This window comes from Carassius auratus, chromosome 50, assembly GCF_003368295.1.
Source record: "Carassius auratus strain Wakin chromosome 50, ASM336829v1, whole genome shotgun sequence".
In the NCBI taxonomy this organism is placed as follows: domain Eukaryota; kingdom Metazoa; phylum Chordata; class Actinopteri; order Cypriniformes; family Cyprinidae; genus Carassius; species Carassius auratus.
Window position 1 is genome coordinate 17,802,406 of NC_039292.1, and position 25,478 is coordinate 17,827,883.

Consider the following 25,478-nt stretch of genomic DNA (forward strand, 5'->3'; position numbering starts at 1 on the left):
ATTTCCCCTTGACTTAACTCATAAATGGCTGTTTTAAGACTCTAAACCCGACAGCCTGCATTTCAGCTTTTCGATACAATTTTAATATAGGTCAAAGAGTAAATCAGACCGTTGCTGTGTTTTGTTCAATAGTCTGTTTTCTCTACTGTATACTGTCTAAGCACATTACGCCGCTATTCCCTGCAAGATTTGTTCTGGCATTCAGACGAATGGGTGACATATTGTCGTGAAGGGAACGAATGGTTACTTTACACTAGCATTTAAAAGTAGACGCAACAGATGTTTTTTGAGCGCAGTTCTAGGCACGCGAATACGTCACGCCGTAAAAACTCAATTTCCCATGAGCCAGTTGCCGGAAGTGGAGTCAGTTGAAGCGGAAGTGGGTGAGTTGTTTGTTAGCAACAGTCGCTGTGGTCTGTGTGATGCTTTTGAATCGGTGAGATCGTGTTTGGATTTAAATATTTTTGTCTTGTGAAAGGTTTAAAGTACCCTGAGTGCTTATACGTTCGTCTACGGTAACGTTGTTTTTTGGGTTTAATTCTAATTTTAGTTTGTATTTCCGAGATAACGTTTCTGCATTTCCGATACAAAGGACTTGAGAATGTAATTCTGATATCAGTATCAATGAAGGTATCAAGTAACGTTACACAAGTATCAGATGGTAATGCCTTGCTACATTGATACATAACATGGTGCTAAATGTTTACCATATTTATTTGTGTTAATATTTACTTATGAAATTAATACCATAATACATGTCTAAAATAAACATGGTGATACGTTGTATTCTTTAGTGTTTAAAGTTAAGTTTTACTAAAATAAATTACTATAATTCATACTTTCAATGTTCTTCACGTGTGTATTTGCTGTGGGATTTGTTTGATTTCAGTCTGAATGATGTTTGCTCGTGCTGATGAGACAGCTGGCGATATTCCTGTGAAAGACATCACTGTCAGCCCAAATGGAGCCGCTACATTGCCTGGTCGGTATTTAAACAAAAGTATTATTATAATTGACAGCAGTTGCTTAAGTTAAGGGCAGGTAAATGAACAATCCTGTTTGAAACTGTTTCAGAGGCCCTACTGTCTCAGAATGTCAGAGAGAGACAGAACGTGTCTAAATTCAGCAGGGAGGAGCTGGAGGACAAATTTCTACGGCTGCAGGATGAAAACCTCACGCTTAAACAACATACATGCAAACAAGAAGACAAGATCCGCAGGTTTGATCAATCATTCGATTTTAAACATGTAGATTACCCATTCTCATCAAGAATGGATCAATAACAACAACAATGTAGTACGTTTGCAAATGTTTTTGGTGCTTCAGGATGGCCACCAAGTTGATTCGTCTGGTTAAGGACCGTAAGCAGAGCGAGGGGGGTCGTGTAGTGGGCAGTCGAGATGTGGAGATGGAGGAGATGATGGAGGAGCTGCAGGAGAAGGTTCAGGATCTGGAGAAACAGAACGAAGGGCTCAAACGGCGTCTGTTAGCAACCAAACAGCAGCTGCAGGTGCAGAGCCGCAGACACACTCCCTACAGCCACATCCAACCACGCATCAACTCTGGCCTCCGCAGACTCAGAGACGTCATGCCTATGGCATCATCACGACCACACACTCCCAAAGCAGGTATCATTCATTTCTACTCATTTCTATTCTATTCTGTTCTATTCTGTTCTGTTCTGTTCTGTAATCTACTGTACATTCTATTTTTAATGTGTCCTATTCCACATTCTGTTCTTTTATTGTATGTTATTATATCATATTCCATTCTGTACTATGATTTATAATGTATATTTTATTCTGTTCTGCAGTTCTGTTCTATTCTTCACTATATTCTTATTTATTATTTCTATTATATTCTATTCTATATTATTTTCTGTATTGTATTTAATTCTGCTATATATCTATATTTTGTTCTATTTTAATTCTACTGTATTCTCCTCTGTAATTTATCTGTTATGTTCTGTTTTCTTTTCTATTCTGCAAAAAAAGTGCTCTATAGTAATTCTGCTCTATTATATTTCAGTTTATATTATATTATTCTATTCTATTCTTTATTCTGTCATGTTATGTGTTATATATCTATATTCTGTTCTATTTTTAATTCTAATCTATTCTTGTCTGTGATTTATCAGTTATGTTCTATTTTCTTTTAGATTCTGAAAACAATTCTGTGTTCTACTGTAATTCTTTACCATATAAAGAATGGGCATTATTATCATACAATAATCAATAATATTACCATACTGGCCACAGCTGGAGGTTGGTATAATGTCAGGTTGTACTATCTCTCCACTGGTATTCACTTTGACAGTGGAGATCATAATTCGGGCATCCCGTTGGGTTGTTGGAGAGGAACATTTAAAAAATGGGTTTTAGCTCCCTCCAATCTGGGCATAGATGGATTGACTACCATCAAAAGGACTAAAGCATGTACCAAGCGGCTACTGGATGAGCTCCAGGAAAACATCAGATGGGCACCAATGGAGATTAAACCCGGAAAATCACGCAGAATCTCCATTGTCAGAGACCAATTTACTAATGACAGGTTATTTATAGCGGGAGAGCGCATACCAATGGTCATGGTAAAGCCCATCAAAAACCTTGGACGCTGGTACACCGCAGACCTTAAAGACTCAAAACTGATGGAACAACTCAGGCAAGAGACAGTCAGTGGACTCAAGAGAATCAATGGTACAGCCCTTCCAGGGAAGTTGAAGCTGTGGTGCTTCCTTATACGGCCAATTTCCATATGCAAACTCACTTTATCTCACACCAAGCACCTGGAGAGCCTGGTGAGTACACAGTTGAGGAAATGGATTGGGCTACCAAAATACCTTCACAGCATAAGACTGTATGGTAATGGAGCTCTCTATCTTCCTATTTCAAGCCTTGTGGAGGAGTACAAATGTGCCAAAAAAAAGGCCTAAGATAATGCTTGAAGAATCCTGTGATCTCTGCTTAAGAGATGCTGCTCCAACATTGGTGACCGGGAGGAAATGGAATCCAGTTACAGCAGTTGCTGATGCAAAGGCAGCCCTCAGACACCCCGAGCAAGTCAAATATGGTAGAGGGGGACTTGGGTTGGGAATAAAAACATCTAAATGGCAAAAGACAACAGTAAAGGAACAGTTACACCTGGTGGTAGAGGAGGTACTGTAGTAACCTTTTTTCGTATCACCTTTGGCGAGGTTCTGTGCAAACTGAGGCGATACTAAAATGTGGCAGTCCTTTGTTAGGGAAGGGGAAAAAAAGCGGTCTAGGTGCCTGTCCCCTGACGCAGGCCAGCTGAATATAACCAGGGACTGGGGAATACGAGTTGACTTAATCCACAGACTCACTTTACCATTTTAAATTGCAGTCACCAATCTGCATCCAGATCTGGTTCTCTGATCCACCTCCAGTAGGATCGTCATAATAGTCCAACTTACAGTCCCTTGGGAAGAGGCCATTAACAAGAAGAAGCTGCGATATGCCAACATGGAAGCTGAGGTAGAGGGGCGGGGATGGACAGTCAGTGTACCCAGTGGAAGTGGGCTGCAGGGGCTTTGTGGCTAGCTCCACTATAAGCCTGCAGAAGGCGTTGGGCATCAGAGGACAGGTCCAGTGGAGGATAGTCAGTAAACTGGCCACTGTCACTAAAAGAACCAGCCACTGGCTCTGGTTGAAGTGAATGGACATAGTGTGGGCTGCCAAATGACCATGTAACAAAGTGACACACACCAGGGTGGGCCTGCCTTGAATGAGGGTGTTTGTGATAAAGGGCCAAAACACCCGATGTGGCTGGGGTACACAACTGATGATGTGTTGCATTGGTGGAAACACCATACAAAGGTCATTGGCAACATCACCTCCACAAAAGAAATCCTTCACCCAGGCTAAAGTTTGCACAGAAACTGGGATCTGATGGACATTGAATAAGGTGTCGCACTCGTAACATCTATGAAAGAGAAGTACACATCATGTACATCATAACCTATCATCTAAACGACAACGATCCCCACCCGATGACGGCATTGAAGAAATTTAAGCATCTTCATTTATCCATCTTACCATATTAAGGACACCTTAGTCCTTTTTCTTATTATTCACTAGTCATGCTTAAACAAATTGTTATTTCATGACTGATTATTGGGTATTGAGTAAAAGAACCACGGACATGAAACCAAAATCATAGTGTAACAATTACTGCGTCTCGCTGTGCTCACAGCAAAGGAGAAAATGTTCTTTGGTGTTGCTAAATGGTGCTGAATTTTGGGATCATAACACCTAGTCCTATCATGCAAACTATTATATTTTGCCATTTATATTATATTCTGTTCTATTCTGTTCTGTCCTATTCTGTAATCTAAATTATGTTATGTTCTGTGTTATTAATTAATTCTAGTCCAATTTAGTAATCGCTAGAACTTTGTTGGTGGTGAGAATGTTTTAATAAATTCTTGTGTCCATTTAGTGTTTACTAGAATATGTAAAAACAAATACTGGTACTGGAGAAAATTATGAAGAGATTTAAATTATGTTTGAATTTTTTTTTCAAAGGTATTGGGCCTGTTGAAGGGGACTTGAGTGCAAAACCACCTCAGGGTTTGTTGCCCCGCTATGGACATAGTCTGCTGGATGAGGCCCGTGCTGAAATCCGCAACCTGTGAGTGCCCAATAGATGTTGCATAATCTCTATTGACAGACCTGCCAACAGAACTGGAAAACATTCAACATTTTTGACTTGTTTTATCTGATAACAGAGAGAATATAATTGAAAGCCAGCAAGCTCAGATGGAGGAGTTGGAGAGATCAGCGGAGATGCTGAGAGATCAACTGAAGAGGAAAGAGAGAGAGTTTGAGGAATCACTCCTCCAGATGAGAGAGCATCAGGCCAGTGGACAGAGGTGCTGCATATAAATAAATATGACTACAGCATAGTTTGAACTGGAAACCCTCTTGTACTCATGACAAATGTGTGTTTTGCAGGTTAACTATAAAGGATAATGTGGAGATGATCAAACTACAGAAGCTGTTGTCTGAGAAAGCAAACACACTCACAGTGCTGGAGGGCAGATTTCTACAGCAACAGGAGGTACGACTGACCGTCAGTACCCCAGTCACCAAATTATTGCTTTTCAGCCAATTATAATTTATCTGTTATTAGAATTGTGGGCGTATTCTTTGCTTTTTCCTGGATTCTTTGCTCTCTTTGCTTTTTCTCTTTACCTATATTTCATCCAGCACACTTGCATGTGTTTGCATACTACTGTTCAGAAGTTTGTGATCAGTAAGATTTAATTTAAAGCCGTCATATGAAGTTGCTAAAAAAGAACATTATTTTGTGTATTCTGTGTAATGAAATGTGTTTATGTGGAACAAACAACAAGTGCTACAGTGCTCAAAATTCACGTTTGAATAGTCATTGGCAAATTCTTTATATAAGAAAGCGTATTTACAGGCTGTGAGTCAGCATTATTTGTCAGTACACCAGCATTATGGACTTCTCTCCCAGGAAACAGTCCTCATCCAGTATTTGGTTAGATATCTTTGCCCAGCTATTTTAAACTGTTTGATCACATTCTAGGGTTACTATTGTGCATAAAAAACGTATGCAACATTGATAGGAACACGGAGATAAAATAAAAACATGTTATTCCACACTATTGTGACCATCAACATGTTTGCTCATTTTATAGCCACACTCAACAAAACTAAATATATGTGAATGCATATATTAATACTAGACACTCTAAATATCATGCGTACAAGCTTTTGTCATCGTTAAGATCATGTGTACACAAATTTATTGTCATATATTACTGTTAAGACACTTTACTACTTTAGTTTTGGAGATTTGATGAAGCCATTATCTTCTCAAGGTGCAAACAGGAAATGAGCTGCTATGGTCATGTGACAGTTTGCACTAATCATGTGAAGCTGCACAAATTAAATTGAGACCCTTTATTTTTTCCATATTTGTAGGAAGTACACTAAAACATCAGTAAGGTTTTTAGAGCTTTATAAATGAATACGTCTCAGGTTACGCTTGTAACCATGGTTCCTCAAGGAATCAGGAAGTATGGCCCTGAGATGCAGCATCTCGTCGGAGGACGCTTTGGAAACGACTATGCCCATGCCGCCAGACTTTCAAATCTCTGCCTAGTGTGGAAGAGCACAGCTAAAGTGAGAGAAGGAGCCAGGAGCCTGATAAGTAATCGGGGACATACCACCCAATGGCCATACTTCAGAAGGGGTGAGTCTTGACCCCCAAGAGAGGGGAGATCAGAGGACTCAAGGCTTCAGGATAGCATCCTGATCCACCACAGAGCAGAGCAATCAGGGAAAAGGCATACATATGAAGCCTCTGCCACATCTGTACCATGGCATCCAGCCCCAATTGAGCTGGATGAGTCAGAGAGCGAACCAGAGGGGACAGTGCAATGTCTCTTGAGTCGCAAACTGGTCCACCTGAACCTGGCCAAGCATTCTCCAATCTGCTTGACCACCTCGGGAAGAGGAGTTTGCCCTGGGACCACCCAAGGATTTGTACAAACGGCGTGAGCGCAGACCCCCTTGGTCGATAAGAGACCACCGTGTTGTCAGTGCGTACCAACACATGGTGACCTCTTAGGTCTGTGGTGTACACAGACTGCGGGCAGGGTGGCCACTCATGACCGCACCCAAACCTTTGAGGGACGCGTCCGTCGCGAGCTCCCAGCATCGGGCCCTAAGACAAGAACCAAGGTCTCCTCCACATGTCTAAGGCACGTTGGACCTTTAGCATGCAAAGCAGGTTCCCCCTTGGGGAGGACCCCTTGGTCTTGAGGCACCACTGTAGGGGTCTCATGTACAGCAGGCCAAGAGTTTTCACGTTGGACACAGCTGCCATCAGACCCAGCAATCTCCGAGACTGCTTGACAGTGAGTGACCGGCCTTCTCTCACTCTCGTGACTGCGGTAAGGATCAACTCGCTCTGAGCAGGAGACATATGTGCCTGCATCGTTGTAGAATCTCACACCACGCCCAGATAAGTGCTTCTCTGTACTGTAGAAAGCACACTTTTCTTGGCGTGAAGTCTTAACCCCAGCTCTTTCATTTGAGCAAGAACGACACCTTAATGCCGAACAGCTATCCGCTCTGATTGACCTAATATCAACCTATCATCAATGTGGTTGAGTTGTGAAAGTGTGGGGATAGAGTGCAAGGCCATAGGAAGAACCGGTATTGGTAGGCTTTTGCCCCCAAAAGCAAACCTCAGGAACTTCCTATGATGAGGAATGGTGAAGTACCGGCTGTAGGACCAGGACTCTGCAACTCGAGGAGAGACCACCTTGATGGCCTCCGTCCACAGAGAGTGTCTACTTCTGTTCCATTACCAGAGCCTGCTCGGGGCCCACCAGGGTGGGAAAGGTCCTATTGAATTGAGGAGGAGGAGAACCGAACTGGATTCTGTGGCCTCTCACTACAGTGTGCAGGACCCATTGAGACACGTTTTGCAGTAGTTTTCATGATGCCAAATAGTCTACTAAGGGAATCAGCCTCTCGAGACTGATCTCTGGTGTCATCAGAGCAGTTGACTCGGTTCCCTGAAACGGCCTAAACGGATAGCAACTGACACACACACACTCAGAGTGCTTGCTGAATGACAGAAGGTTGAATGCCGGCTTCACCGCACATGCTTTAAGCCTCCTGGTCTCTGACGTCACCTGCTTTTGGTGTCTCGTCCATCCATTGGACTGATTACACACGATTGCTGAAGAGGAACCTTTTTTACGGTCACTATTTTGACCGGTGGGATTAAACGGGTTATTAACCACTGATTTCTAGTTGTGTCCTCTTCTGCAAGAATAAAGAAAGTAATTTTGCTTTCACAATGAAACACAGTGTCTTCACAACATGGTGGCGGCATCAACAATACTACAGGGAAAATGAAAGTTATGCCTTCTTTTATTGCGTAAACATTTGTCCAGTCTTATGCAAATCTGTGGGGCTGTGTTTAAATGAGGTGTTTTAGGAGGGCGTGGATGAGTTTTAACTTTTTATAAAGAATATCTTGGGTTTGAGACTTTAGTCTTTACAACTTTGTGGATCTTATCTGTTCATGAACAGCTTTTAACACTCCAAAGAGTGTTAAAAGCTGAGCAGTGTAGAGTAGCGGTTCTCAATTCCAGTCCTCGCTCCCCCTGCTCTGCACAATTTGTTTCTTTAATGGCTTCAGACGTTTGTTCTATTCGGACGTAAGTGCCCTGCGAAGTGGACATCACAGGATGTTCTGCCATGAGTCCAGTTCGAAGCGAATGTATATGTTCCATTCAAGGTGCATTGGAGTGTACGAGACGTGATTTTAAATTGTATTTATTTACCAAGGTATATAATGTCACACTTGTGTGAAGATGTTTGCACAGCACATATCCGTGAATGAATGTTCTGAAGTGAGGTAAACTTCAAAAGATTCCCCCTGCTCAGGGAGTAGGGAGTAATGAACACTGTGTAGGGACCATGTCAATGGGAACACAGTTCAGCTGGGGGACGTGAGGACTGGAATTGAGAACCGATGAGAGAGTAGCGCTTGTTGTTTGTCTGTTCTTCATTCACAAATGCAGACATAGTTTTATGTTTACGTGATGCGATACAATGCAACGCGTAAGAATACAGTATTAGTCATTATAATCCATAATTCTGTCCCCACTGGATGCAACAAATGGCTCATCTGTAATGGGTTTCATTGTTTTTGTCTGTCATGGTATGGTGAGGGGCGTAACATTTCCGCCACATGCTTGAGGTATTCGGCCAATCACAACGCACTGGATAGCTGGCCAATGAATTTTTGGAACCTTAAACCACATAAACACATTTCATTACACCAAATACACCAAATAATGTTATTTTTGGCAAAATTATATGACCCCTTTAAAAACATGATATTTTCCTACCTTGATAAAATCACCTAAATAAAACACTATCTTACAATATCTAAATATAATAAAAATAAAAAAATTTACGTCTCTACCTTTAAACACAATTCATTGACATCAACGTCTGTGTCTCATTTATTGTGCCCTCTGCTGGTGATCATGTCAAGAGCAACTGCAGTTTTTGTAGAGTGTATGTGTTTTTGTAGAGTATGAAGACTCTGAAGGCCAGTCATGATGCAGCGCTGGTGAAGGTGGATGAAGTGAGCCGACAGCTGAAGGAGGAGAGATTAAAGAGTTTACAGCTGGAGACACAGATTCAGACCAGAGCTCTGGACCAGAGACGCACACAAGAGGTACAGCTGCCATCTTAAACATCATACACATTATACACATGATGGCAACATTATCACAGCCAGCAGTGTTAACAAATACTATTAAACATAGTTTTTCTTTGACAGTTGAAATAAAGCTGAAATAAAATGTAAATATTGTAAATATAAGATGAAGTATTGAATTGATTTAAACATAAATAAAAATGAATCAATGATATATAGAAATACTTAAATATAATAAAAATGACAAAAGCACATAAAAACACTACAACTTAAATTAAAATTAATATGAGCAGAACATATACAAATAAAATAGAATTTAAAATGTTACGTAGAATATGTAACGAGAACAAGTAGAAAATGTAACCTTTGTATCTATCTACCTATCTCTCTCTCTCTCTCTCTCTCTCACCAGTTGATTTTCTGATTTTTTCAGTTACAAGAGAGAATCCAAGATTTGGAGAAGGAGAAAGACCTGCTCAAGGAAAACTGTGATAAATTAGTGAAAAGGTGAGAAGATAAAATAAAAATCAATATTGTTATTGCTCATGCTTAGTATTAAGGGTTTAAACAAATCCCTAGCATTGTGGGGGAGCAGATCACTGAATTTCTTTTTGTCTGTTGTAATAGTGCGTTTGATGTGAGTCAGGAGCAGAAATGGAAGACGAGAGAACAGCAGCTCAAACTACAGGTCGCCCAGCTAGAGATGGCATTAAAATCTGACCTCGGTGATAAAAACCAGATCCTGGATAAGATCAAGACAGAGAGAGGTAACCACACACGACCGCAGGTGCTTTAAAACTGCTGGTGTGTTCAACTATGTTTACACGAAAACGATGTAGTCAAAAACTGAAAAGTTTTTTCCTTTGCGTTTAAAAAATGTTCATGTATACACAGCAACATTTTCAAAATGATTCGCGTTTACACGTATCCACAAACATCATGCTGTATTACGTATGCCAGGCAAGTAGTTGGCACTGTCACCTTGTTAGTAAACAGTACCTGTAGGGAAGTGATGATCATATGATAGGATGCTTTTCCGCTGTTGGTTGTAATATTGATGAAGTAAATCCACACTTTGCTGAAGAAGCGTTAGCAAACTCTTGAACAGCAACAACAGTATCATATACTCCGACAGTGTTGTGAATGTTTGTTCACACTTGCCTTTAGAATCGGCATTTACTGCACATGTCTACATAACTAATACGTACTCTGCATGCGCATGACGTCACCGTTTTCAGATTCCTGTATTGGGTGTTTACACTGACTCAATAACAGTACTGTTTTCAAAAACCTGCACTTTGAAAACCGTTTTCAAAAATATGCATTTTCAGTCCCCAAAAACCATTGTCTTGTAAACAGCCCCTTAGACTCACTGTTTTTTTTTTTTTTTAACTGAAGATTTAAATGAAAAACTGATGCAAGAAAACAGGGAACTTCAGCTGCGTTATCTCGAGCAGAAACAACAACTGGATGAAATTAAAGAGCGCATGAAGTACTTCACCAAGGTAAAGTGCAATATTTGTCAATTCAATTCAATTCAAGTTTATTTGTATAGCGCTTTTTACAAAATAAATCGTTACAAAGCAACTTTACAGAAAATTATGTTTCTACAATATTTAGTAGTAGCTAGTAGTTTGTGCACATTTGACAGGATTTTAGAAAAAATAATAATAATAATACAAGACGTAGTCAGATAGACGATGAACTATCAATATTATTAAGTTATTATATGATTCAGTCACACATTTAGCAATAATTGTTAGTTCTGTTTGTTGATTCAAGGTTAGCATCATCTGGGGTCCTCTGAGGGTCAGCATCATCTCTTCTCAGGTGTTCTGGATCCAGACTGGAGCTTGTTTAAATCCTAGTTACCACGGGATGTAAATCCCGTGGCGAAACATAGAAACAAAATACAGACATCATTAGCATAGCTGCTGATCCAACAAAGTAAAATTAGTTTAACCCAAGCTAATGAATAAAAATGCAACTTTGAACAGATGCAACTACACTCACAATTAAAAAAAGAAACATTATTCGAATGCTTGGCGAAAAAGATGTGTTTTTAATCTAGATTTAAACAGAGAGAGTGTGTCTGAACCCCGCACATTATCAGGAAGGCTATTCCAGAGTTTGGGAGCCAAATGTGAGAAAGCTCTACCTCCTTTAGTGGACTTTGCTATCCTAGGAACGACCAAAAGTCCAGCGTTTTGTGACCTTAGGGTGCGTGATGGGTTGTAGCGTGGTAGAAGGCTAGTTAGGTACGCAGGAGCTAAACCATTTAGGGCCTTATAGGTAAGTAATGATAATTTGTAAATGATACGGAACTTAATAGGTAGCCAGTGCAGAGACTGTAAAATTGGGGTAATATGATCATATTTTCTTGACCTCATAAGGACTCTAGCTGCTGCATTTTGGACTACCTGTAGCTTGTTTATTGAAGAAGCAGGACAACCACCTAGAAGTGCATTACAATAGTCCAGTCTAGAGGTCATAAATGCATGAACTAGCTTTTCTGCATCAGAAACAGATAACATGTTTCGTAGCTTGGCAATGTTTCTAAGATGGAAGAATGCAGTTTTTGTAACATTGGAAATATGATTTTCAAAAGACAAATTGCTGTCTAATATAACACCCAGATTTCTGACTGTAGAGGAAGTAACAGTACATCCGTCTAGTTGCAGATTGTAATCTACAAGATTCTGTGTAGTGTTTTTTGGTCCAATAATTAGTATCTCGGTCTTATCCGAATTTAATTGGAGAAAATTGTGTGTCATCCAATCTTTTACATTTTTAACACACTCTGTTAGCTTAGATAATTGGGAAGTTTCATCTGGTCTCGTTGAGATATATAGCTGAGTATCATCAGCATAACAGTGGAAGCTAATTCCGTATTTTCTAATAATATTACCAAGGGGCAACATATATATTGAAAATAGAAGGGGACCTAGGACGGATCCTTGTGGCACTCCATATTTTACTGATGATAAATGAGATGACTCCCCATTTAAGTAAACAAAATGGTAGCGATCGGACAGGTAGGATCTAAACCATCTTAGAGCCTACCCTTGAATACCTGTATAGTTTTGTAATCGATCTATGAGTATGTCATGATCTATGGTGTCGAACGCAGCACTAAGATCAAGTAAGACTAGAAATGAGATGCAGCCTTGGTCTGACGCAAGGAGCAGGTCATTTGTAATTTTAACAAGTGCAGTTTCTGTGCTATGGTGGGGCCTAAAACCTGACTGAAATTCTTCATACATATCATTTTTATGCAGGAAGGTGCTCAATTGAGCAGACACAACTTTCTCTAAAATTTTAGACATAAATGGAAGATTTGAAATAGGCCTATAATTTGCCAGTACACTAGGATCTAGTTTTGGTTTCTTAATAAGAGGCTTGATAACCGCCAGCTTGAATGGTTTTGGGACGTGTCCTAAAGTTAACGACGAGTTTATGATATTGAGAAGCGTTTCTTCTGCTACAGGTAACAGCTCTTTCAGTAATTTAGTGGGTACAGGATCTAATAAACATGTTGTTGGTTTAGATACAGTGATAAGTTTATTTAGCTCCTCCTGTCCTATGGTTGTAAAGCACTGCAGTTTATGTTTGGGTGCGATGGATGAAACTGAAGTGTTAGACGCTGTAGAATCTACATTCGCTATTGTATTTCTAATGTTATCTATTTTATCAGTGAAGAAATTCATAAAGTCATTACTATTAAACGTTGGTGGAATATTTGAATCAGGTGGCATCTGGTAATTTGTTAACTTAGCCACTGTGCTAAATAAAAACCTAGGATTGTTTTGGTTATTTTCAATGAGTTTGTGTATATGCTCTGCCCTAGCAGTTTTTAGAGCCTGTCTATAGCTGGACATACTGTTTTTCCATGCAATTCTAAAAACTTCTAGGTTAGTTTTTCTCCATTTGCGTTCAAGACTACGAGTTACTTTCTTGAGAGAGTGAGTATTACTGTTATACCATTTGTAGCAGTAGAGAGGAAACATAGCACTTTGAAGAAATAGATCACCCAAAAAAAAAAATGACCATGAAACAACTTTTACTATACAGAGGATTTTATTTGTTTCCCATTATTGCCTAAATCTTATACTGTGTTTTAAAGGAAAGTGAAATAGATGCAGCTGAACTCAGTGAAGCCCTCATGCTTATAAAGGTACACTCTGAACATCTGTTTTACAAATGACTAGATGACTAACTAACATACACTACTGGTCAAATGATTTGGTGGGTCAGTAATTTGTTATAAATGACGTTTAGGTTCGTAGGAGTCAGAAGAGTGGAGAGCTTGGGTTTCTGGAGAAGGTGGAGGAAGATGTGAAAGTGGATGTGGAGCGATCTTTGAGGGAACTGCAGGCCTCTCATGCTGAGACCATCCAAGAGCTGGAGAAGACAAGGAACATGCTCATCATCCAACACAAGATCAATAAAGACTATCAGGTTCGCACTGATAGACTAACAGACCTTAGAAAACCATCACTATCTGTCATCAAGAACTCAATGTATAATCAATTTACCTTCTTTACTTCAGTCATTAAAACATATTCCTGGTCAGTATTTCGAAAATCTTCATAGGTACCACAGTGATTTAATGTTCAGAAATAATAGAAAATATCAGTAGATTTGAAAGAAACCCTATTTTTGGCACTTGACCATGGCTAATGTCTTTAAAAGTCTGTATTGTTGTAGGGTGAGGTTGAAGCGGTCACTCGAGCGATGGACGATCTGAAACTTGAACATGAAATGAAGGCTGAGAAGATGGCTCAGCTTCTGGACATGAGAGCTGCCAAGATAAAGAAACTTGAAGGTTTAGCTGCATCCAACACTTTATCTTCAGATTTCCTGTGTTGCAGTTATGTTCAGTAAAACTAATTCTACCGGTGTCCTTCCAGCCCAGCTAAAGGACATTGCATATGGAACCAAGACCCATGTGTTCAGACCGGATGTGACCAGCGATGATGTTACAGATGAGTTTGATGAAAGCCTCCGCTTGGCTCGAGGCGAGAACCTTCTGGAAATTCACTTGGGGAAAGCGCAGTTCTCTCCCGAAGCTGTAGAAAGTCTTAAGGACAAAGATCCGTCCACCTTCTGCACGTACGCCTTCTACGACTTTGAGCTGCAGTCCACGGCTGTGGTTCGTGGTACCCATCCAGCGTACAGCCTCACGTCTCAGTATCTGGTGAGGGTGGACGACCTCTTCTTGAACTATCTCCACAGCAGCTCAGTTACGGTGGAGGTTCAGCTCGCTGAGGGTCTGAGCTTCCGCACGGTGGCTGCTGGTCAGCTCAGGTTGAATCAGCTGCTGGAACGAGACGGGAAGGTGTTTGGCACCATTCAGTTAGTTGGTGAGCCCTGAAACCTTTATTTTTTTGAAGAATTAATGAAAGTAGAAAGTGATTTAAACTGGGACAGACCCTGAAGCTTTCAGTAAAGTGGTTTCCATCTGTTTGTAGGTGTTACAGATGAGATCCAGGTGTTCGGTGCTCTAGAGTACTGGCTCAAACTCAGGGTTCCTATGGAACAAGCCATTCGCCTTTATAAGGAGAGAGTCAAAGCACTTGGTTACCTCAACACAAGCATGAGGGACAGCCAGGTACTGTTTACAACCCCATCTAGGGCACCATTTCCTGTTTCAAACATGCTAGAATTACTTGATCTTTCTGGTTTATTCTTCAGGCTTTGGTCCCTAGTTCCCCATCATTGATGGATGGCGATCTAAATGAACTAAACATCACCATACACTCCTGCTGTGATCTCAGATCCAGAGGTCCTCACACCCAACCCAGCCCCTACATCATCTACAAACTCTACCACTTCCCTGACCATGATACTCCAATCATATCCTCCACCAATGAGCCGCAGTTCGAAGATCACATGGTCTTCCCGGTGGCCATGAACTCTGACCTGGATGCGCTCCTGAGGTCAGAGGCTCTGGTGTTTTATGTGTTTGATGATTTGGATGTTGAGAACCAGCTGTATCTGGGGAAGGCCAGAGTACCGCTCATCTCGCTGGCTCACGATAAAACCATCACTGGTGAGGACAAACACTCGCAACAATTCTACTGATGGAATTTGATTGATTTTTTCAGTGTTAAAGGCCCAATAAAATGGAAAATAAAGTATTTATGTATTTATTAGTGCTGGGCAATGATTAATCGCATCCAAAATAAAAACAAATTTGTTAACATAACATATGTGTGTACTGTGTATATTTATTATGTATATATAAATACACACATGCATGTATATATATATATATATATATATATATATATATATATATATATATATATATATATACCGTACACACACATATATTATGTAAACAAAAACTTTTATTTTGGATGTGATTAATCGCCATTAATTGTACAGCACTAGTATTTATTTATAAAAAAGATGTTTATTAATCTATTTCATGGAGTTAATTTACATTTTTTAAGAATTCTTAGAATTTGTAAAACAAGGATAACATTAATATTAAGGAAATATTTTGAGCTAAATGTTCTGAATGAATAAATACATAAAATATTTTATATTATGTGCATTGTTTTTTATTTATTGCATTTTTATTTCAAGTCAAGTCACCTTTATTTCATTTGTGTTTTTTACAATACAGATTGTGTCAAAAAAGCAAAAAAATATTAAGTGTTTGTTTAGGAACACTGCAAAAAATATAAAAATATGCAGTAGAAGAATAATATATTTATTGAGGTTTCTATTTAAAACAGGTTGGGTAAAAATTGTCCAAATGGAACAATAAAAATAAATAAATAAATTCAAGATGATTTTCTAAAAAAACACTAGCCTATGCAATTGCTTCTTAATGCCAGTTCACACCAAGAACGATAACGATATTAGTGTCCACACCAGCGAACGATATCGTCTCTTTATTCTGGGCCCACGCACGTCTGCCGCTTTAAATACTCCAGCTCGTTACTGCATCTGATTGGCTGTCAGTGGTTATACCGTTCTCTGTGCCTTTATCGTCATAGTTGTGGTGTGGATTTTTAGATCTATACCTTTATCTAAATCTTTATAGTTATCCTTGGTGTGAACAGGCATTTAGGCAAGTTTATCTTGTTATAGAGATGTTTATATACGACAAGACTGCTGATTAAGATTAGTTTTATTTATTTCGACATGAAGACACCTTTTAAAATAGATTTTTGTATTGTGATTTGTATCTTTTTTTTAGGTATGTTTGAGCTCACAGACCCTGAGGGACGTCCGAGCGGCCAAATCAGTGTGACTTTGAAATGGAAGTTCCCGTACCTTCCTCCAACATCCTCGGCTATCACCACACTACAGACCACGACACCGGACAGACAGACATCCCAAAACAAGGAGAAGACCCACACAGAGACACAACCGATGACCAGAGACCCTCCACTAATACCTCAGCCCACTATGTCTGAGGTAATGTGTCCCAAAAACATCCCAGTCCATACATAAATCACTGCTGAATGCATTTTGCTGTTTTGTCAATGTAGAGTATATGTATTTGTTCTTGTTCTTCATGCTATAGGCTCCAATGCCCAAACCAAGGCAGCGAACGCTACCAAAATCAACTGCTAAAAGAGTTTCGTTCGTGGATGTTACAGAGCTTGAAAGAAAGGTAAAAGAAAAGTCTGCTCTGGTTTAATTAATGGTGTTTGCTAAGTCAAGCATTGCTAATACTGTTGCTCACATTAAGGCATTAATTAACCCTGAGTATTCTCCTGTACCATGCGTGCACTTCTGGATGTGGTGTTTTGGTGATGTATTTTGCATGTTTGTATTAATAATCACAAGATGGACCAGACTACAGCCTCTGATGAAGGTGATGATGAAGAGCCGAAATCAACTTTGACCCCTGCACCAAAGGTACACTCATTATACTGTGAAATTTACAGTTTAATAGGAATATAATAGACGATAAAGTTCAGGAATGAACAATATGTGACGCTGTGTTCCTCAGAGTGTCCTAGTGATGGAAGCAGGGGAGGCCACTGCGATCAGTGAGGAAGAGGATGAGGAAGAGTCTCATTTCTCCGAGGGTCAGGTGATCACCGCCAGCTCTCAGTCTGACGAGTCGGAGATCTCTGAGGAGCTGCAGGAGCCACTAGCAGGTGTGTCTGTTTAGAGTTACGGAAATAAAATCCTTTTAAAGCTTAAAACATAATTTTACATTGGTAAGGTTATACATTTTACATTTATGCATTTAGCAGACGCTTGTATCCAAAGCGCCTTACAGTGCATTCAGGCTATAATTTTTATTTTATTTTATTTTTTTACATTTCCAAGTAAAACTAAAATAGAAAATAATGAAAATAATAGAAAATAATTAAGTCAGAAATAATGTTTTCATTTTATCCATTAGTATTTGTTTTGTCTAAGCATGCCAGGCTATGATATTTAAACAAGTTTTGTGCTAAAATGTTATTTATTCATTTATTTATTTTATATATATTTTTTTGTTTTATAATATTTTATCAGCTTTACATAATTCTAAACCCGCACTTTTTTGTGTAAAACGCATAATATTTTTTTTCTTAGAAAATGTTCATACTGATCTTTTCTTAAAAAAAGAAATAAAGTCAATGCAGATGGACAAAATTTTCTTATTTGCAAAAAATCTTGCACTCTTTCATTATAAAAGCTCATTTGCGTTTGAATATTATATCATATTTCAAGCACTGGAGCATTTTGCCACAATTCAGTTTCATTGTATGGAAAAGAGCAGCTTGACTATAACTCAAAAAAGGGCTGGGCGATATATCTAATGATATGATCATGCGCATTTAGTCAGTAAATCTGGTTCTGTGATTAATGGTAAATCGCCATCACCTGCTTTCAAATGGAGCGGCATTTAATAGACAGATTAAATTTATTGCGTAGCTTGTCAGTGAACTACGGCTCTGTCTATTAAATGCCGCTACATTTAAAAGCAGGTGATGGCAATTTACCGCTAATCAGGGAACCGGCTTTACTGACGAAATGCGACTTCATTTTTATGAAAGCTTTAAGTTCAGTGTTTAATTTAAACTCTAATTAGATTCCGTGTTACCACAAACTTAAAGTGCTTCTAGTATATAAACAAATAAAGTTTATGTTTTGTTTGTGTTATTGTGGGCAGGAAGGCCCCTGTGCTTCGGCCCTCAGAACTTGTATTCAGTAGAGCCACATATGAATGTTTTGGTGAACCAATACTTAGTGCTGTGCGGTAGTATTCAGTTTCATATGAGGAAGCAGCTGTGCTATTGTCATTAATATTTCATTTGGTGCTGCCAATAATCTGATGTGTTTTTTTTCTGTTGACATCCCACAACATAGATGTTAATGTGTGTTGACCTTGGCCAAGAGGCAGTCTTTAAAGTGTTCCTGTCTAATGTCTCTCTCTTACCTGCTGCGGGCCACTTGAGACCAAAGCGAGAGATGGATGACAAATAAATAAACAACCCAAACCCTTCACAAACACCTTCCATATGAAACCAGGCCAGGAGTTATCCATCTAATGATTAGTGGTCAACTGATATTGGTTTGTTGATAGCAGGGTGACTGATAGCTGAGATAAAGCTGGTATATATACACACAGTACTTAATAATATATATATATATATATATATATATATATATATATATATATATATATATATATATATATATATATTATTTTTTTTATTAATATTAAGGAAATTTGAAATAATTTGAAAATGGATTAAAAATGTGTCAAATAAACTTACTTACACTTTAGGTGACAACTTCTTGATTCTGTTATCCTATGACAGTATTTTTCACGAATAAATAAATATTTAAAAATATATCGGGGTTTGAGGACTTTAAGGCATTTGAGCAGGTATGAAAAAACATATTATTTAGCAAGCCTGTAACAAGTTTAATTAGTTATTAAAAAGAGCATTTTGGTCAATTCCAGGTAATTTACCAAAGAAATATGATGTTTATTAACATTTATGGTGACATTAACTTTGACTTTGGTGGTTATAGCGCCACCCATGGTCAAATCTGCATATAACTTTGCATGTTTGTTTAGAAATGTTACACTTGTTAAAATGCAAAAGTTCTATCATTTTTATTTTTATTTTTTTGATCATTTTTACGTAGAGACTCCAGAGAATTTAACTGCAGTGGTTTGGTTTAGATTAAACAAAAACCTAGGACTAGTTTGCAAAAGTAGGTTTAGATCTTGAATAATTAATGATTTGATGGCCAGCAGTGGTTCTAGAGACACACTATACAGTCTGATTGTCGAGCATGATTTATGTGTTCACATTATACGTGTAAAATAGTTGGGTTGTACAAATGATGACACCGTGTATGGACAGTAGCCAGAGAAATCTTCAAAAAAAAGTGTTTGTCTTTGTCAGTAAATTGCAAAATGATGGAAAATAATTAACATTTCCTTTGATAATAACATTGAATAAATATTAAATAACTTTGTGAATAAACAAATAAATTAATGATTAAGTAGATTAATAAAAGAGGAGTTGGAGTATCTAGACGAGTTGGTTTGAAAAAAGTGAGCATATGGTTTATCCATTATCGGTTGTGGCGATATATCGGTCAACCACTACCAATGATCCTCTAGTGCTTTACATTCTGTACTATCAAGTGAGCATAATAAAGATTGCTCTGTTGTCTCTGCAGACATACAGGGTGAGGATGATGATAGCGATGACTGCATTGTTCCTGCTCAGAGCTCACAGCATAAAAAACAGGTGTGTTGTATCACTTTGCATCTGAGTGTGTTTGACAACTGAACAGTGTTTTTCTGTGCTTGACCAATATATGAAATATATTTTCTCATATTTGTGTTGTGCTGTGTATATATATATATATATATATATATATATATATATATATATATATATGCAAGACACTACAGATAAACAGAAATAGATTTTTAGCTTAACTTTTCTTTTTAACATGTCTACTCATTTAAAAATAATAAGAAAATAAAATCTGAGATCAGAAAGCTCTTTTTTTTCTTTCTTTCTTATACTTTATACTTTTAATACACGTTAAATTGCAGTTTATTGCTGTGATCATTACACCAGTCTTTAGTGACACATGATCTTTCAGAAATCGGTCTAATATGCTGATTTATTATCAATGATTATCTTTGTAACAATATATATTCACACTACCACTCAAAATTCTGGGTCTGCATTTGTTTTCAAGAATGGAATACTTTTATTCAGCAGGGATTATGTTAAATGGATTAAAAGTGATAGCAAAGAACTGCATTGTTACAATAGATTTATATTTGAATTAAATGCTGATCTTTTTAAACTTTTTAACTTATTAGCCTTGATAAGCGTAAGAGACTTATTAAAGAATATTAACAATCATACTGATCCCAAACTTTAATTAATCAAGTACCAATCACAAATGAACACACATCTGTATGAACAGGGTGATGTACATTCAGAGATTTCAATGGTCAGCTTAGTGTTCGCTCACGTTTTGTTTTAAGAGGATTGTGAAAAGAAACAGAGATCTAACAACTACTGTCCGCACAAACTTCATGGCCTAAACACTCCAGCAATGTGGACGGCATGTTTGACTGATTAAATCAAATGATACACGGATTGACAAAGCATCTCAAACCCCCATCATTATAACTGTAGGTTACATGTCTTCATCAGGAAAGAGAGATAGTTTTGAAATGGTGGACTATTTTTTGCTGGTGTCCTGTCAGATGTAGAGAGTCCCTGAAGATTCAGAGCGAGTCTCACCATGTCAGCTGGTGTGAGGTGTCAGTTGTGATCAGGTCATGTGATGCTTTGCTTCACCAGCCGTCCGAGTGCATTCGTGTGGAGATCGTTTCAATGAGTCTGAAGCCAGGATCAAGAGTGGCGGAAGACGGTGCGATTGTCCGACTGTTTGTGGAGTACTCTTTCCTGGGCCTGCCATCAGTCGAGACCCCACTGTCTCTAAAGAAACCTCTGCCTGGACACAGCGTCTCCTACAACTTCAGCAATGGTGAACAACATTCAAACTAATTTGCATGAAAAACCAACCATTGTAATTGTTTTACTTTTTCTATTAAAGTATATAGCAGTGTATTGAGCCTTATAGTAAAAGTTGTGAGAATCGTTGCATTGATTAGGAAGACTCTAAATTTTGGGGTCTACACCTCAAACCTTCTAGAGCCACCATAGACCCAAAGTTACACTTTTCTGCTTTGGTCTACAACAGTGGTTCCTGGTCCTGGAGACCCTGGATGTGTCTGTTATCTGTTACAAATATTTGAGGTCTTGGAGTCTTGATTAGGGAGGCGTAAAATGTGCCATGTTGGGGGTTCTCCAGTACCCAGACTGGGAACCACTGGTCTACAACAGGGGTCTTCAGTCTTGCTCCTGAAGAGTAACTGTCCTGCAGAGTTTAGCTCCAATCCCTTTCAAACACACCTGAACTAGCAAAGTCTTCTTGAATCTTCCAACTCTGCAGGATGTTGGCCCTCCAGGAGCAGGGTTTTCCTCGGGTTTAATGCCAAGCTCAATAAAAAGTGGTTTCAGTTGCTGGCCAACTAGATTACTTGGATAGCTTGATCTAAAGAAGGGATCTCCAATCTAGCTACCATCCTGGAGACTTAAGTTCCAAATCTGCTCCGACACACTTGCCTGCAATTATCAAGTAGCCCTGAACACCTTGATTAGATGGTTCAGGTGTGTTTGTTTGGGATTGGAGTCTCCAGGAGCAGGGTTGGAGACCCTGATTTAAAGTCATGACTCTGCTCCATTTAGATTACTTGGGTAATCCAGTGTTTCCCAACCCTGTTCTTTGAGGCACCTCAACATTGCACATTTTTTAACTTTTCCTAATCAACCGTATCTGAATCAAATCACCAGATCATTAGTAGCAACTCTGAAACGAATGGGTCAGATATTGGTGGGGGGGGGGGTGCAATTTCTCAAATAGGGTTGAGAAACACTGGGGTAATCCAAAGTACGTTTATCAGCCATGTTGACTGCCCACCACTTTGAATTTTATACTGTTTAATACTTTGCTTGGCCTCATAAATGTTTTTTGTCCCTGTATTATTTTACTAAACAATGCCAAATAAACATAATCTTCATTAGTAATTCATCAAAATAAAGAAAGGGACCTAAACAACATACAATGTTGTGACAGTGATCCATGTGGATAAGGAGAGTAACCAGCTCAGACGGCAAACTCTGAGGACAGTGCTGGAGGGTCGGAACAGACAACTAGAGCAGTGAGACTCTTTCCCATCTATAATCATTTGCTTATTAATTTGTCATGTAAAGTATATAGTTGTAGCATACAGGTCCTTCTCAAAAAATTAGCATATTGTGATAAAAGTTCATTATTTTCCATAATGTACTGATAAAAATTAAATTTTCATATATTTTAGATTCATTGAACACCAACTGAAATATTTCAGGTCTTTTATTGTTTTAATACTGATGATTTTGGCATACAGCTCATGAAAACCCCCCAAAATTAGCATATTTCATCCGACCAATAAAAGAAAAGTGTTTTTAATACAAAAAAGTCAACCTTCAAATAATTATGTTCAGTTATGCACTCAATACTTGGTCTGGAATCCTTTTGCAGAAATGACTGCTTCAATGTGGCGTGGCATGGAGGCAATCAGCCTGTGGCACTGCTGAGGTGTTATGGAGGCCCAGGATGCTTCGATAGCAGCCTTCAGCTCATCCAGAGTGTTGGGTCTTGCGTCTCTCAACTTTCTCTTCACAATATCCCACAGATTCTCTATGGGGTTCAGGTCAGGAGAGTTGGCAGGCCAGTGGAGCACAGTAATACCATGATCAGTAAACCATTTACCAGTGGTTTTGGCACTGTGAGCAGGTGCCAGGTCGTGCTGAAAAACGAAATCTTCATCTCCATAAAGCTTTTCAGCAGATGGAAGCATGAAGTGCTCCAAAATCTCCTGATAGATAGCTGCATTGACCCTGCCCTTGATAAAACACAGTGGACCAACACCAGCAGCTGACATGGCACCCTAGACCATCACTGACTCTGGGTACTTGACACTGGACTTCAGGCATTTTGGCATTTCCTTCTCCCCAGTCTTCCTCCAGACTCTGGCACCTTGATTTCCGAATGACATGCAAAATTTGATTTCATCCAAAAAAAGTACTTTGGACCACTGAGCAACAGTCCAGTGCTGCTTCTCTGAAGCCCATTTCCTGCACACGCCTGTGCACGGTGGCTCTGGATGTTTCTACTCCAGACTCAGTCCACTGCTTCCGCAGCTCCCCCAAGGTCTGGGATCGGTCCTTCTCCGCAATCTTCCTCAGGGTCCGGTCACCGCTTCTCGTTGTGCACCGTTTTTTTGCCACACTTTTTCCTTCCCACAGACTTCCCACTGAGGTGCCTTGATACAGCACTCTGGGAACAGCCTCTTCATTCAGAAATTTCTTTCTGTGTCTTACCCTCTCGCTTGAGGGTGTCAATGATGGCCTTCTGGACAGTAGTCAGGTCGGCAGTCTTACCCATGATTGTGGTTTTAGTAATGAACCAGGCTGAGTTTTTAAAAGCCTCAGGAATCTTTTGCAGTTGTTTAGAGTTAGTTGATTCAAATGATTAGGTTAATAGCTCGTTTAGAGAACCTTTTCATGATATGCTAATTTTTTGAAATAGGAATTTTGAGTTTTCATGAGTTGTATGCCAAAATCATCAGTATTAAAACAATAAAAGTCCTGAAATATTTCAGTTGGTGTGCAATGAATCTAAAATATATGATAGTTAAATTTTTATCATTACATTATGGAAAATAATGAACTTTTACCACAATATGCACATTTTTTGAGAAGGACCTGTATACTACACTGACTCTTTCATTGGCTGTGACAGCATAAAGTTCACGGTGGTGAGTGACCCTCCTGAAGAAGAGGAGCAGGACGAGGAGTGTGAGGATGTGGGCGTGGCCTACCTGCGTATTCTCGATATCATGGAGAAACACAGAGACATGAAGGACGTCAGCCTCAACGGTAAGTATGTTTTACTTGGCATGACAAAATTCCAGTCCCAAAAGTTTTCAGTTTAGTGTGAATATTACAGTGGTGATTATTTATGTGATCTCAAATCTTGGGAAACTTGGTCATTTCAACAAATAGGATGTTAAATAGGACCTGGAACACTGTTTTCAACAAAGTATCATTGAAAAGAGATGTTTAACCTCTGAAAATGTCGATGGGGCACAGATATGTAATGTGCTTAAATTTGTACATTTCTTAAACATGTTTATCAAACATATGCAATAGTTCTTTTTCTGAAGAACACGATATTCATGCCTTTTTTATGCAATGAAAGGACAATTTGTATCCTATTAATGGAAAGTGCCATCTGCTGACTATAAAAACGTTCTGTGTTTTTTTTTCTGTCCCTCCCTGTAGTTGTGGACGTTCAGGACAGCAGTGAAGTTGTTGGCCATCTAGTTGTGACCGTTGAAGCTCTGGAGGCTCTAACATCCATCATGAAAGATCCAGAGCGTGATCAAACTCTAACTACACTTGCTTAATTGACCAAAACCAACGATTTACTTTTTACAACTGTGGAATGTGAAATGTTCCTTGAATCATTTTAGTTTTTAATTAGATTCACCAAAACGAAGTTAAATGTAATAATGCATGGGGCGGTCCGTTTGGTTTTAAACACTTCAGGCAGTATAACATATGGGAACAAACAGTCCTTAATGTAAGCGCCATCACGCAGCTTTGATCCCTTACGGTGTGAAATCAAATCCTAATGTTTCTCTTTATGGCCTCCAGTGTTGCGTTTGGTGGAGTGCTGATGTTTAGACCTTTAATAACTTTGCTTAATGAAAAGGCTGTTAAGCCTCGTTAGGCAGCGCTGTGGAAGGCGGCGATATTTTATTGAAGGTGCGAAATGAAATCTAACTGGATTTAATGGGATTAAATCAAGCTCTTTAAAATGCTAATGCAGATTTTCACGCATGTCGAGCTGTGGCGCTCGCGTAGACACTTCTTCTGCTGTGGTGTGTGCGATCGAGTGTGAAATGTTACTGTTATCTGCACTGCAGATCATTTGATATTTTCTTTACATGTCTGCATATGAGAGCACAATTCAGATTATTTAGTATATTTTGTAGAGAGGCAGATGCTTTATTTTGAATGTACCTTTTTAGACAGCCTTATAAACAGATATTTGTAAATGTTTTATATTTTTCAACATTTCAGAGTAATGTATTAAAGAGTTTTAGTGTTATGCAA

At 38.9% G+C, this 25,478-nt stretch overlaps 1 protein-coding gene across 5 annotated transcripts; it reads left to right on the forward strand.

Annotated features, from left to right (window-relative positions):
• On the forward strand, positions 1 to 25,478 carry LOC113067216 (protein fantom). 5 transcript variants are annotated; one of them, XM_026239539.1, is made up of 26 exons: positions 1 to 383; positions 890 to 982; positions 1,075 to 1,219; positions 1,327 to 1,628; positions 4,545 to 4,650; positions 4,748 to 4,891; positions 4,974 to 5,079; positions 9,109 to 9,255; positions 9,671 to 9,744; positions 9,865 to 10,004; positions 10,636 to 10,742; positions 13,361 to 13,411; positions 13,516 to 13,695; positions 13,945 to 14,062; positions 14,148 to 14,600; positions 14,709 to 14,848; positions 14,932 to 15,289; positions 16,451 to 16,671; positions 16,781 to 16,870; positions 17,047 to 17,118; positions 17,213 to 17,363; positions 19,900 to 19,970; positions 21,051 to 21,237; positions 22,390 to 22,474; positions 24,100 to 24,236; positions 24,642 to 25,478. In XM_026239539.1, the coding sequence occupies exons 2-26, from the start codon at positions 895 to 897 to the stop codon at positions 24,764 to 24,766; spliced, it is 3,798 nt and encodes a 1,265-aa protein (XP_026095324.1). In that variant the 5' UTR covers positions 1 to 383; positions 890 to 894; the 3' UTR covers positions 24,767 to 25,478. The 5 variants fall into 5 exon arrangements, with proteins under 5 accessions (XP_026095324.1, XP_026095320.1, XP_026095323.1 ...); XM_026239535.1 differs by lacking the exon at positions 1 to 383 and adding an exon at positions 404 to 515; XM_026239538.1 differs by lacking the exon at positions 1 to 383 and adding an exon at positions 416 to 436.

Excerpts from the sequence above, each read along its gene's own strand:
- LOC113067216 (XM_026239539.1), top strand. The coding sequence starts at position 895 with ATGATGTTTGCTCGTGCTGATGAGACAGCTGGCGATATTCCTGTGAAA. Across the intron at positions 9,745-9,864 it reads TGTGATAAATTAGTGAAAAG|TGCGTTTGATGTGAGTCAGG; the intron begins GTGAGAAGATAA and ends CTGTTGTAATAG. Across the intron at positions 13,696-13,944 it reads AGATCAATAAAGACTATCAG|GGTGAGGTTGAAGCGGTCAC; the intron begins GTTCGCACTGAT and ends GTATTGTTGTAG.